Source organism: Sapajus apella, unplaced genomic scaffold (genome assembly GCF_009761245.1).
Source record: "Sapajus apella isolate SASKATOON/1434 unplaced genomic scaffold, GSC_monkey_1.0 scaffold130, whole genome shotgun sequence".
Lineage (NCBI taxonomy): Eukaryota > Metazoa > Chordata > Mammalia > Primates > Cebidae > Sapajus > Sapajus apella.
Window position 1 is genome coordinate 3,565,884 of NW_022437070.1, and position 14,174 is coordinate 3,580,057.

At 43.8% G+C, this 14,174-nt stretch overlaps 1 protein-coding gene across 4 annotated transcripts in view; it reads right to left on the bottom strand.

Annotated features, from left to right (window-relative positions):
- Positions 1-14,174, bottom strand: part of LOC116539642 (zinc finger protein 224) — an 82,147-nt gene that overhangs the window by 50,079 nt on the left and 17,894 nt on the right. The window contains exons 1-5 of one of the 4 annotated variants that reach the window (XM_032262753.1): positions 12,469-13,290; positions 9,835-9,917; positions 7,709-7,801; positions 4,807-4,933; positions 4,548-4,640 (exon numbers count right to left, since the gene is read on the bottom strand). The exons of 1 other annotated variant lie outside the window; for it this stretch is intronic. In XM_032262753.1, the coding sequence (XP_032118644.1) occupies positions 4,548-4,640; positions 4,807-4,933; positions 7,709-7,801; positions 9,835-9,917; positions 12,469-12,670 (598 nt within the window). In that variant the 5' untranslated portion in view covers positions 12,671-13,290. Of the gene's footprint in view, positions 1-4,547; positions 4,641-4,806; positions 4,934-7,708; positions 7,802-9,834; positions 9,918-12,468; positions 13,317-14,174 lie in introns of those variants that run through there. 2 more of the 4 variants (XM_032262750.1, XM_032262755.1) reach the window with 2 other exon arrangements.

The window sequence follows — 14,174 nt, forward strand, 5'->3', positions numbered from 1 at the left end:
AAAAAAAAAAAAAAAATAGACGTTGGGACTTTGTCATCAGTATCTGGGAGGTAATCACTAGGATCTTGAAGGGTCACGCCTGAGGAGAGTCTCTTTGTTTGCTTGGGGGCAAACTTTGGGTAACTGTTGATACTGAAACAATGTAATTTAGGATTGTGACTAGCCACAGCTCTGAGAGATGGGAAATGGCAGGTGGTATTCCCTATGTTAGAAAAAATAACAAGGGAATTTAATGAGGGGCTTTAGGTCACAGGGAACCAGTGGACCAAGAGACTAAATAACCACACAGGAGTCAACCAACCAATTAAGGCTATGTAACAGAACCCCAGTAATTACTCTGGATCCCAGCACTCAGTTGAGTTTCCCTGATTGGTAGTTCCCTGTGTCTAAGTCATATGCTAATCTTGGGTATGTAACATGCCCCACTCTACTGGGAGAATACAATAGGAGATCCACATTTGGTACTTCACTGGACTCTGTCTTATTTGTTTTTTTCCTTGGTTAACTATAATATGCATCTTTTCCCTGTAAAAATCAGTAACTGTGAGAATAAATGCATCCAGTGAGTTCTGAGAGTCTTTCTAGGAAATTATTGAATGTGAAGGTAGTTTTGAGAAACTCCCGAATTTGCACTTGGAATGAAATGAAAGCAGTCCTCTGTAAAATGTCCCACTAAACTTTTTAGTTTAACCCTTGATGATACTAAACATCAAACACCTTAGAGTGTTTATATCTACAAATTGAAAGTATTTCTGTACAAGAATTTTGCATAACACATATAAAATACTTAATCTTATTTTTCTGTTTTGATATAGACAGTAACTTGGTTATCTGAAAGAGTACAAGGGACAACTGCAGTTCTGAGGGGAATCCGAAAGGCTGTCCTTTCAGGGGTTCACAAAGGGGGATGCTTCTGATCAAACAATCAAAGATGTGAAGAATCATTTGGAATGAAAAGAAAGCCTATGATGTAGATAAATATCAATATAACTTTTATATTCAAGACTACAAATCAGCAAGCTGAAATAAAGTTAAACCTGCGATAGACATTTACAAAAAGGAACCAGAATGAAAATTATCACAGCATGGACTCAAGCAGGAAAGGCGTTGTTACATGAAATGTCAGCTAAAGTCACTCATATACATCTACATGCATGAAAACTGTCCGGGTGAAAACTAAAAAGGTGTTTCTTACTACGGTTCATGCTCATAAAATGTTCAAAACTTTGTCAGAATATTACCAAGTCCTGAATTAGGTAAATTTTTCTGATGGAGAGTTAAGTTCCAAAGGTGGAATCTTGGAATATATTAATAGGTAAGTGGGTGGGTACCTATTGGTATACAGTGGTGATACAGAAGGGCTAGGCTCCCAGCCAAACCCCACCCTGGAACCTTGGCCCTAAATGAAAACAGATGACCCCGTTTTTCCGCCCAAATGTTGCTTTTTTTGGCCTGCCCTGCCACTATCCTGTGCCCATAAAATATTTTAGCTGGCAGAGCAACACAAGCAGCTCAGCGGCATGGGTACAAGTGGTTGAGTGGCAAGCAGAGAAGCAACTGAGTGTCAGAAACTATGGATGGATGTGGCTAAACTCAGATGGTGTGGCTTCAGAGGGGGCTCAGCTAGAGATGGCTGGGTTTCAAGAACAGATCACTTTCCCATCCCCTTTCTAGCCTCCTTTTCTGCTAACAGCCAACCACCACTCAATAAAGTCTTCTGCATTCATCACCTTTCATACAGTTGGTGTGACCTGATTCTTCCTGGATGTGGGACAAGAACCCAGGTGCCAAGAGGGCAGGGGCTGCTACCCTGATGCTCCACTGAGCTGGTTGGCACTTCCCCAGACAGCAGAGCTGAAAGAGTACTGGTGGTGTAACATGCTTGGACACTGCTGTGGGCCCGCACAGAGCCTGCTCCTACCAGACAGGAGCAACCAGCCAATTCCAGCATTCATTTGCTCCAGTTCCTGCACTCACTCGCTTGCACACTGCCTCCCTGCAAGGAGTGGGCTGAGTGAAACAAACCCTCCAGTTCCCACCCACAAAGAGAGTCAAGGGGACAATCAGGTCTCATCTGTAAATGGATATATTTAATACACCATGACTCATAAATAAGAGGTCTTTCAGGATAAGGGAAGGTCTCTCAGGATGTTTCTATTTTGAGAAAGTAATTCCCCAATTCCTTCCAGGTCATGAAGCTTACCAATTCAAAATATAGCATTAAATCTATAAAAATAAAGAAAAAGTCTGTAAAATCTGTGTCCTTTAACTTTTTGACAACTAAATTTGTATAATGTAAAGATGAGGGAAATACACACATTTTTGAAGAAAGATGATCAGAAACAGAGTCAACATTCAGCTATATAACTTGTGTCTTCTCATCCTCATTCTTCCCCTCTAAGGGAAGGAAGGAGGAAACTGGGTGCAGTGAAGTGCATGCAGACTTTGGAAAAGCAAATGGGCTGTGGATGGGTAAATCTCTCAAAGGAAAGCTAGCTGGAAATCCTCATTCAAAAAGACTTTTTTTCCCAGATGTAAATATGCTCCCTATGGAAAGCTCCAGGGTAGGTCTCAGGGAAGGCATATTTACTCAGTGTGGTCATGAAAAACAAAATACTATGTTTAGAAGTTTCCACAGGACATGGGTCAACTGCACACACATAAAACCAATCATGTCTGTGTGAAAAATCATGATACATACTATACAATCTCAGTCCCATAAAATTAGATGTTGTGCCTACAGACACACAGGACCTAGAAGAATGTGTCAAACTATAAACTGCTTGTGATTGTGACTTTGCTCTTTGCTTCTTGTGTTTTTCAGTTTCCTCTAATGTACTTAACTTTTTAAAAGTAAAGGTTATTTTAAAAACAAAAAACAAAACAAAACAAAACAAAAAACCAATCATGTCAAGGAAACCTAAGAAAAAACTTGAAAATGGATAAGCAGCCATCTGCAGACAAAAAAAAACAACAATTGTTCTGCAATATATAACCAGCCCTCCATATCAATGGGTTTGGCATCCATGGATTCAACCAACAATGCATAACAAATTATTTGGGGAAAAAAATCCAGTTCCAAATAGCAAAACTGGAATTTCTTACATGCTGAGTCCTATGCTGATTCCTTGTGAATGAAGTGATAGGTAGGCATTGCATTTGGTGTTATAACTGTCCAGACATGATTTAAAGTATATGGGAGGATATATATAGGTTCTAGGCAAATACTTCACATATATAAACTTGAGTATCTCTGACTTATCCATGTGGGGTCCTGAAATCAAATCCCTATGGCTTCCAACAGACAAATATATACAGATCCTTCCATGTACCAGGACTATCCTAGGAGCTGAAGATGCAGTCATAAACAAACAAACACCATATAGAGATTATATTTGAAAGGGAAGAGGTGATCTACCAGTAAACAAAAGCATATGACATACAATACATGCAGGCCAAGTAAAGATAAGATGGTATATTCAATAGGGTGCTTGAAGATGACCTCTCCCATGATATTAAAACTCAGCAGAGACTTGCATAAACTAACGAAGGGGGTCAGTAAGTTTTGTGGGGACAGAGGATTCCAAACAGAGAGAAAAGCAAGTGAGGGCTCTGAGGCATAATCTTCTGTAGTAGGGAAATAATGATTCCTGAAGGATGTCCACATCCGATCTTCAGGACCCATGAACCTGATACATTACACAGCAAGGCAGATTAAGGCTGCACGTATCATTGAGGTCACTAGTCAGCTAAGCAGAAAGTAGGAAAATCAACTTAGATCATGCAAGAGATGAATACAATCACAAGGGACCTGAAAAGTGGAAGACAGAGGCATAAGAAGAGTGGCAGAGGGAGCATGACTGTGAAAGATGGTCAAGGATGCACTACAGCTGCCTTCAAAGATGGAGAAATGGAAACTAGAGCCAAGGAGTGCGGACAGTGTCTACGAACTGGTAAAACAAAGTGAAGTCTTCTTCCCAAGAACAGCCAGAAAGGAACAAAGACCTAAGACAGCTTGATTTTTGCCCAGTGAGATGTGTCAGACTTCAAGCCTAGAGAACAGAGAAACAATAAATACTTCTTGTTTAATCGGCTAAATTTGTGGCCATTCGGTACCAGCAACAGGTGATACAGTGTCCTTGGCAGGATGGAGAAACAAGAGGGATTACAATGTGGCCAGAAAAGATGGAGAAAGAGGGAGAGTATGAGAGGTGTAGTCAAGAGGCAGTGAAGAATGAAGAGGAGACCAAAGGGGTTTCTAAAATCCACTTGAAGACATTGTAACTTTTATAAAAATTAAGAAGACAGAAAGGCTCTTAAGCTGAGGAATGGCAATCTGACTTCCACGTCCTAAGGATCACTTTAGCCACCATGAGGAGAACAGATGCCAGGGTGGGAAAGCACGAAGCAGGGCCACCAGCTGGAAGGAGGTTGCAACAATCCAGGAAAGATGTTTGCCATGTAGAACAAGGTAACGGAGTTGAACATGCACAGAAGTAAAACAGATGGAAGTCACAAACAAAAACACACAGTTGCTTGTTTCTTACCTGAACTCCCTTCTCTTTGGGTTGCTATATCCATCATCCAAAACTTTTCCTCCCTTAGAAAGTAGAAAGTATCTCGGTTGAATGGTTGATGCCTTGTGAACAGGCAGTTATGTGCTTAATCCCAACATATTCTAGGTAATATTGGGGTAACATTTACTGGAAATTTAGGTTCCCACTGCACACTCAAACTGGGAACACCCTAGGATACAAAGCCACTCCTGGGGCCTGACATTCCCTTATAGAAAATGCCTGTTCTCACCCACTGAGAGCAGGTTCCTGAAGTTCTCCAGCATCACATCTTGGTACAGCCTCCTCTGGACAGGGTCCAGCAGCCCCAGCTCCTCCTCAGTGAAGACAACAGCCACATCCTTGAAGGTCACTGCCTCCTACAGCATCAAATATATGCAACCTCAATGTCATGACCAATGGTTACTGGGAGAGAAGCAACATTGAGCAGGCCAAGGGGAAAAATTGAAAGTTTTTCTGGATCTTCAGAGATGTAGGACAACTTAGAGAATTTCCATTCATTCTGTCCTGTGTCCTGACAATGATACACCTTGATTGTCCCAAGCATCATCAGAAGTCCAATGATGAAGAAGTCCTGTGTTCTTATTAGTGCACTCATTGAGTGTACTTGTATGTAGCCCCCTAGAAGTCTAAATGCTGCATCCTGGGTGACACCTATATAGATTTCAATGAACCTTGCTAACTGTCCCAGCAACAGTGAGGAATTCAGTCAGTATCTGCCTTGCCTGGCAGCTGGCCGATGAGGCTGTGCCTGTGAAACCCCAGTTTCAGTACTCCCAATAATTACTTTTCCTTCTCCCCTTTACAGTGCACATCCTGTTGCTGGTTTGTGGCTCAGATCACTGCAGTAACTGACAAAGGTCCTCCTGACTGTAATCTGGAGGAGATGCTTCCCTGAACATCCCCTGACTTCTATGGGATCCCACAGTGGTGAAGAATGAGACAATGGAATACCGTAGGGGGTGTCAGAGCCCTTTGGTGGTGCTGGGGACACCTGATCCTTCCATGTGGGTGGTTGGCACTAGCAGGAATATCTTTTCATACAGAACATGACCTCCCTTCCTGACTGAACAACAATGCAGGAAGGTCTGGGCCAAACAACCAGAAGAATGGATGTCTGTAGTAGTAGCAGTCTCAGAACAGGGACAGACAGACTGGGTCGCTGCACCACCTCAGCCCACCCCCTATCCAATAGCTACCAATCTGCTGTTCCCCCAGGGATGTGGCAGCAGAGGCCTGGGAGCACAGCACATTCCTTAAGTAATCTCAAGCTGCAGACACCTCATGTCACTAAGCTAAGTGTTCCATCTGCTACCCTGGATTTGTCCGGTCAGCACCCACAGTGACCCTGACCCTCTTGTCCTAACCACAGTAAACCACACCAGTATCCCTCACACCACAATGCACACCAACAGCTCCAAAGCCCTGGCTTGTCAAGTCAGGACCTGGCACCTGCCACATAAGAGAGAGCTGGAGGGCCCTGTGGTGACTGGTGCAAGGCAGCAGAATCACACAACCTCAACAAGGCAACAGTGGACTGTGCTTTCTTGCACGATGTTCCTTTGACTACCGGGATGAGAAATGTTTCACATAATGAAAACCAGGACTAGATGAGTGATATTCCTCTCTGTAAGGGCTGCATGAACATCATACGGAGGAACTGAGCTTATGCAACCATGCCAAAAATGAGATCTCGCTGGCAAAAGATAATGTACCCATTCCCACGAATGGGTCACAGAAGGGCCAAACAAGGGAATGGGTGCTGTGTGCACCTGAGCCTTATGGCTTTCTCTGTGGCTGGTCTGAAGGGTGACCCAAATACAGGGTGGGCGATGTCATGCCTGGAAAGCTGGCAGACTGTTAGATCCTGAACACTGGGCATGCTGGGGGTACCCATAGATGTCACCCCGGGAGCGAGATGTACCACTGGACAAGAAGGCTAAAGCTGTGCCCCAGGCTGACTGGGGGACCTGCCTGAAGGTGTAGCTAGCTTGAGGTTTATGTCCTACTCCTATGAGTCAATTCCCATAAAAAATGATGAGACACCTGTTACAGACAATGGCCAATACTGCTTCCTCTATGGCCACTGCCTTGGGAGCCCAGCAACATCCCTTCACTCCCTTAGGAAGGTTGAAAAAACACAAGTGTTCTGTGCTTTTAGTCCTACTGGGAGTAGTGGATCTGTGACTGCCTGTGACTGTCAACATCTCCAGCCTTCTCTGGATAAACAGCTATTATAAAAACACAATGAGCCGGGCGCGGTGGCTCAAGCCTGTAATCCCAGCACTTTGGGAGGCCGAGGCGGGTGGATCACGAGGTCAAGAGATCGAGACCATCCTGGTCAACATGGTGAAACCCTGTCTCTACTACAAATACAAAAATTCAGCTGGGCATGGTGGCGTGTGCCTGTAATCCCAGCTACTCAGGAGGCTGAGGCAGGAGAATTGCCCGAACCCAGGAGACGGAGGTTGCGGTGAGCCGAGATCACGCCATTGCACTCCAGCCTGGGTAACAAGAGCTAAACTCCGTCTCAAAAAAAAAAAACACAATGAGAGGCAAACCAGAACAAGGCCTACTAACTTCAGACACTGGGGGCCACCTGAATGATTCTTCTTTGATATCTTTAGCAGCTTCTTATGGGTCTTAGGGACCCAGGCAGGATCATGGCTTCAGGAAGGTCTGGCTGTGCTGCTTGTAATCATGCTCCTCTGGGGTCCACTGAATGTATTCCAGCTGTAATTCTATGAAGTCGACAGAGACTGTGTCGGTCAAGGTGCTATGCTGATCTAACAAGATCGATCAACACCTCCAGACCTAAGGAGGTTGACGGGCATATGAAATGGAGTAGTTTGCTAAGGGGGACATCTGGGTCAGGGATGGACTGCAGGACAGTTGGGGTGCAGACCCCACCCAGTTCTCTCCCCTTTCTTGCTTGTACTTCTCAAGAATAACTGTAGATTATTCTAGGAATGCAATATTATGGGGAGGAACTGCCTTTGACAGCCTGGGCTTTGTTTCTCTCTCCCCTGAAGCAGGATGTCCTTCAAGTTTTTTCCACGAGTCATGGCACCCTGAAGTATATACACAGGGGCAGGTTACCTTCTGGGGTGCCTCAGTTCAAGTGGGGTACATACAGTCAAGATTCCATCTGCTCCAGGTAGCTTTCTTGAGCCCTGGATGGCTGGCTCACAGTGGACCCTAGGATTCTGGACTCCCTTGCTGCCAACCTGTAGTGATAAATTTGCTTCATGTAATCTGTTGCACGTGAGTGTGCTCTGTCCCACAGGACTCACATGAGCTGGTAATCAGTGCACAGTGAACCTGCTTCATGGTACCCTGTGTGAGACAGCTATGCAGTGTGTCTTGTGTACTCACAAGGCACAAACCATATGTGTCAACTGCAGCATTTAGTGTCCTGACCAGAAGCCAGAATGCCTCAGTGCACATCCTAAGAGTCTGCCCACTTCTAACCATGTGACCTCAGAATGTTTGCCTACGAGTCTTGTTCCCTCTCTGAATAATGGTTCTTACATGACAGAGTTTTTTCAAGAATTAAACAAGGAAATACACAATATTTTGATAAGTCTATGGCACAGACTAAGTGTTTAATGAACATTGGCTGGTATTACTTATTACTGTTATTACCATTATCTATTTCACGGCTGCGTGAAATAATCAGTATTCCAGGGAACTGATTATCTATTTTTAGCTACATTAAATAATTAATATTTAATTTTATATATTTCTTATTATCAATCTTACAAAGATGATATAGTAAGTAGTAAGCTGTAAGAACATCTGACTCTCCTCTATCATTTAAAATAATTTCATATGAAAATTAAAACATGGGCCGGGCGTGGTGGCTCAAGCCTGTAATCCTAGCACTTTGGGAGGCCGAGGCGGGTGGATCACGGGGTCAAGAGATCGAGACCATCCTGGTCAACATGGTGAAACCCCGTCTCTACTAAAAATACAAAAAATTAGCTGGGCATGGTGGCGTGTGCCTGTAATCCCAGCTACTCAGGAGGCTGAGGCAGGAGAATTGCCTGAACCCAGGAGGCGGAGGTTGCGGTGAGCCGAGATTGCGCCATTGCACTCCAGCCTGGGTAACATGAGTGAAACTCCATCTCAAAAAAAAAACATGAAAATTAAAACATGTAAAATAAGCACATTTAATATTATAATCATAGAATTGAACACTTTCTTCTTAGTTTTTTCCCTACTTCTTTAATCTTTCAACAGAATACGAATATCCTAATTCTTCTTATGATGCCAAGAGTAGGTTATAAATATTCCCATGGTTTTGGTAATCTGATTAGGAAGAACAATTCAGTCTATTATTCTCACTTATTATAAATGAATGTCATCACTTTTCAAGGTTATTGGCCATCTCTATTTCTTCTTTTACAATTGCCATTTAGTGTTCTTTGTTCCAATCTGTTTGAACTTTTTTCTTTATCCTGTAGAAGCATCTTATTCTTCCTTAACTATCCAAGGGGTAAATATTTTTGCCCAGGTTGTCATTTTTTTCTGGTAACAGTGTATGAGGCATCTTGTGCCATAAGGAGGAATTTAAAGATTTTTAAGAACAGCTATGGTAATCACTGTCCTTGGGTACTTGGAGCAATGAGTACACCCGAGTAGGTGCCAGGTCTGGAAAAGAAGAGGTCACACCAATGCAGGACAGGGAGGAGCAGAGCAGCCTGTGGATTTCATCACTCAAGAAAGGACTCCAGACACCCACACAACAGGGCACAGGGCCCTCAATGAAAAATTCTTTCTTCTTCTCGCCTCTCTCTTTCGCTTGAGAAGAATGGCTAACATTCCTGATCCTTGATTGCCTCTATGATTTTGAGTAGGTTTCTCATATTTCATGAGTTTAGAAGAAGAATAGACCAGAAACCTCTTCATTCTGCTGCTCTAAGAAGTAAATAAGTGACAGTACACAAGTAACTGGCCAATTTTCAGTATTATTAGACATTTTAAATGAAGGCTTTCTGGCCAGGCACGGTGGCTCATGCCTGTAATCCCAGCACTTTGGGAAGCCGAGGTAGGCAGATTACTTGAGGTCAGAAGTTCGAGACCAGCCTGGCCCCTATGATGAAACCTCATCTCTACTAATAATACAAAAATCAGCCAGAGGACAAGAGATCGTCAACGTCCTGTTGTTCTCTTGAGTACTCCCAGGGCAGAGAAAAACACATGACAATCTGAGAAGTGAGATGGAATTTTAACTGTAAGAGAGGCAAACCCTACTCACCTTGGATGTGGTCATTTTTCCTCCTACTTCAGGGAATTTGCAGAGTCCTGAATGATGCAGTTCGAGAGAAAGCAGAATTGTGCCTGGAAAGTGCCATGGAAGACAGAAAAAGACATGAAAGGGTGCTTGGGGATGCCACCCACCAAGAAGGACTCATATTGTCAAGTAGCACATGAATGCTCACAGAGCATTATTCATACTAACCCCAAACTGCACACAACCAAGAAGCTCTCCTACAAGTAAATGGATAGAAAAATTGTGGCATATTCATACAATGGAATCTTACTTGGAAACATAAAGGAATGAAATACTAGGCCGGGCGCGGTGGCTCAAGCCTGTAATCCCAGCACTTTGGGAGGCCGAGGCGGGTGGATCACGATGTCAAGAGATCGAGACCATCCTGGTCAACATGGTGAAACCCCGTCTCTACTAAAACTACAAAAAATTAGCTGGGCATGGTGGCGCGTGCCTGTAGTCCCAGCTACTCAGGAGGCTGAGGCAGGAGAATTGCCTGAACCCAGGAGGCGGAGGTTGCGGTGAGCCGAGATCGCGCCATTGCACTCCAGCCTGGGTAACAAGAGCGAAACTCCGTCACAAAAAAAAAAAAAAAAAGGAATGAAATACTGACCCATGCTACAACACCCATGAACCTTGAAAACATTACAGTAAGTTAAAGAAGCAAGTCACAAGAACCCACAGACCCTATGATTCCTTCTATATGGAATGTCTGGAGTAGACAAATATATAAAGAAAGTAGGTTAATAGTGGCTCTAAATTTGACGTGAGAATGAGGTTTAACATAAATAGCCATGAGGAATCCAACTGGGGGATGAAAATGATCTCAACTGAATTATGATGATGATTTCTCCACTTTGAAGTTCCTAAAGACTACTGAATTGTACACCTGAAATGGGTAAATGCTATGATAACTAAAAGCTGGAGTTGATAAAATAATAACTGTTAATGCGCATATCATTAAAATCAATAAAACTGGATTCTGGGTCCATATTGGTAGAATATCTATAGTTGAACAAATGTATGAACCAACAGAGGAGAAATGAAAGCTCTCCTTTGTAAGAAAATGCCCACTAATAATGTATTTCCCCATGAGAAACCTCATAATTAAAAAAAAAAAAAGGTAACATAAGAGTGGACAAATCTGAAAGACATCTTCTTGGCCAAGTGACAAAGCTGAGATCACCAATGAAGGGACAAATGGACATCACTTGGACCTTGTTATGTTACAACGAGAAGGGCATCTCATCGCGCCATTGCGCTCCAGCCTGGGTGAAAGAGTGAAACTCTGTCTCAAAAAAACAAAAAAAAGGAAAAGAAAAGGGCATCTCCGCACTTCTGTTGAATCCCCACCAACAATGCATAATCTGAACCTAAATGTGAAATATATCAAATTCCAAATGAACACCTACGGAAATGTGACAGCTAAAGACAATGCATGAACTGGACTTTGAATGGGGTTGCAGGTGAAGGGGGGGCAGGGGACAGTCATAAGGACTTTAAATGAAAAATTAAATTCATATATGAACTTCAAATTAGATAACATGATGCTAGGTAATATCGTATCCAACACTATCTAATAAGTACACTACAAGTGCTAGTATTATTGTAACACATATAACTGATATGTAATCAGTGACAACATTATTTATTCTTTTTTTTTTTTTTTTTTTTGAGACGGAGTTTTGCTCTTGTTATCCAGGCTGGAGTGCAATGGCGCGATCTCAGCTTACCGCAACCTCCGCCTCCTGGGTTCAGGCAATTCTCCTGCCCCAGCCTCCTGAGTAGCTGGGATTACAGGCACGCGCCACCATGCCCAGCTAATTTTTTGTATTTTTAGTAGAGACGGGGTTTCACCATGTTGACCAGGATGGTCTCGATCTCTTGACCTCGTGATCCACCCGCCTCGGCCTCCCAAAATGCTGGGATTACAGGCTTGAGCCACCGCGCCCGGCTGACAACATTATTTAATATAATATTCAATATTATTTAGCATGTTATGTAAAACCCTATAACCAGCCCTTCCTAAATGCCTCTTACCAAGATACTACACAATCACCCTGGTATTTGGGCTTCCTTGCTGCAGAAACCTACAATCAGCTGTCTCTGGTTACAGGTATGTTCCCGGTAGTATTTGGTTGATGGTCATCAGGAAGCAAACAGAAAGAATGTAAACACTTGGCAAATTTGGGTAAAAAGTATATGAGAATCTCTTATACTGTTTTGGCAATTTTTCTATAGCTTTGAAATGGTATCAAACGTTTTAAAATATCAGGAAACAAGAGACCGCCACTCACCAAGTGACAGGGACTACTTTAAGGCTTTCATTTGTATTATCTCTTTCAATTCGCAAAACAATTATATTAGGATGATCCTATAATCACCATTTTAAAGACCAGCAATGGGAAGTACAGGGACTTTACGTAACATTCCACGTCACACTGCGAGAAACAGGCCGCACACCTAGGGAGGCGGACTGAACGAGGTCAAAGTCCTGGAAATGCTCAGAGCAGGGCACACAGGGCCCCGCCAATCCCACCCACCGGGACGCGAGCACCGCCCCCCGACGCCAGAGGGCCCTGACGACTGGAACAATAAACACCCTACCCGCCCTCCCACCTCCAAACCTCGTCTTTGCCAAGGCCTCTTTTCCCCTGAAACGATCATTGATCATGGGGCAGTTGCAAGCCTCAAGCAAAGGGTGCTCGTTCAAAATGTCCTGCAAGACGCAGAAATGGCTCAAACTACCCGGGTCATTAAAGTAGGAACCTCGAGCTCTGAGACCGGAAGTATTCGCTCCGCCAGCGTGTCTGGACTGCATCCACTTCCCAGAATTCCCCAAACTCGCTCGTCTGAGCCAAAGGGCCGGCGACAGCGCAGAGTATCTGGAGTGAGGTTCCCAGAATTCACCGGTCCGCTTGCCAGAGCCAAAATGTCCGGTGTTCCACCGGCCAGTGGACTACACTTCCCACAAAATGGACTACATTTCCCAGCATTCACCGGAAACGCCTACCTGAGCTAAACTACCAGGAATCCCGCAAGGTCAGGGCTCAGGGAACTCCACTTGGATAGCACTGCCAGGCATGATTAGTTCCAGATACCAGAGAAGAATGTGAAGGCGGCACGGAAAACTATGGGCCCATGACACACAGGGCCTAAAGCATGGACATCATTTGCTTGGATCTAAGGGCGGTACTGCTCTCCTCTCTGGCCATTGGCAATCTCACCACACTCATCATCCTATGTGTTGTAACACGTATTGCAGGGAGCATTCTTCATCACCTGTTTGAGCCCTAGTCTCAGTCCATTCCCAGATTGAAGACTGCAGAATCTGAGGGCATGGACATCCCAAAGAGACTGATGTTGGCAAAATAGACTGACAAAAAAAATGGGATTATGATATGATTTGGCTCTGTGTCGCCACCCAAATCTCATCTCAAATTGTAATCCTCACATGTTGGGTGCGGAGCCTAGTGCGAGGCAATTAAATCATGGGGGCGGACGTCCCCCTTGCTGTTCTCATGATAGTGAGTGAATTCTCATGAGATCTGGTTGTTGGGAAGTGGTGGTGCTTCGCCTTTGCACTCTCTCTTCTGTTCTAGTGCTTTCTTCTTCACCTTCCACCATGATTCTAAGTTTCCTGAGGCCTCCCAGTCATACTTCCTGGTAAGCCTTGGAACTGTGAGTCAATTAAACCTCTTTTCTTCGTAAATTACCCAGTCTCAGGTAGTACTTTATAGTAGTGTGAAAACAGACTAATAAAGCTTATAACCCAATTTCACTCCTAAGTATACATTCAGAGAAATGAAAGCTAAGAGGTGTGAGACAGAAGAGAGCTCATGTTGTATGATTTCATTTACATGAAATATTCAGAACGGGCAAATCTGTAGAAACAGAAAGTAGAATAGTGGTTGCCAGGAGCTGATGAAAGAAGGATGGGGACTGGGAGTGACTGCCAGTGGATAGGGGACTACTTTCTGGGCTGATTAAAAAGACTTGAAATTAGAGAATAGTGACAGTTGCAAGACTTTGGAAATATACTAAAAACCACTAAAGGTTACATTTTAAAGTGATGCATTTTATGATATTTGAATCACTACTCACATTTAAACAAGGTTGGGCCGGGCGCAGTAGCTCACGCCTGTAATCCCAGCACTTTGGGAGGCCGAGGCGGGTGGATCACGAGGTCAAGAGATCGAGACCATCCTGGTCAACATGGTGAAACCCCGTCTCTACCAAAAATACAAAAAATCAGCTGGGCATGGTGGCGCATGCCTGTAATCCCAGCTACTCAGGAGGTTGAGGCAGGAGAATTGCCTGAACCC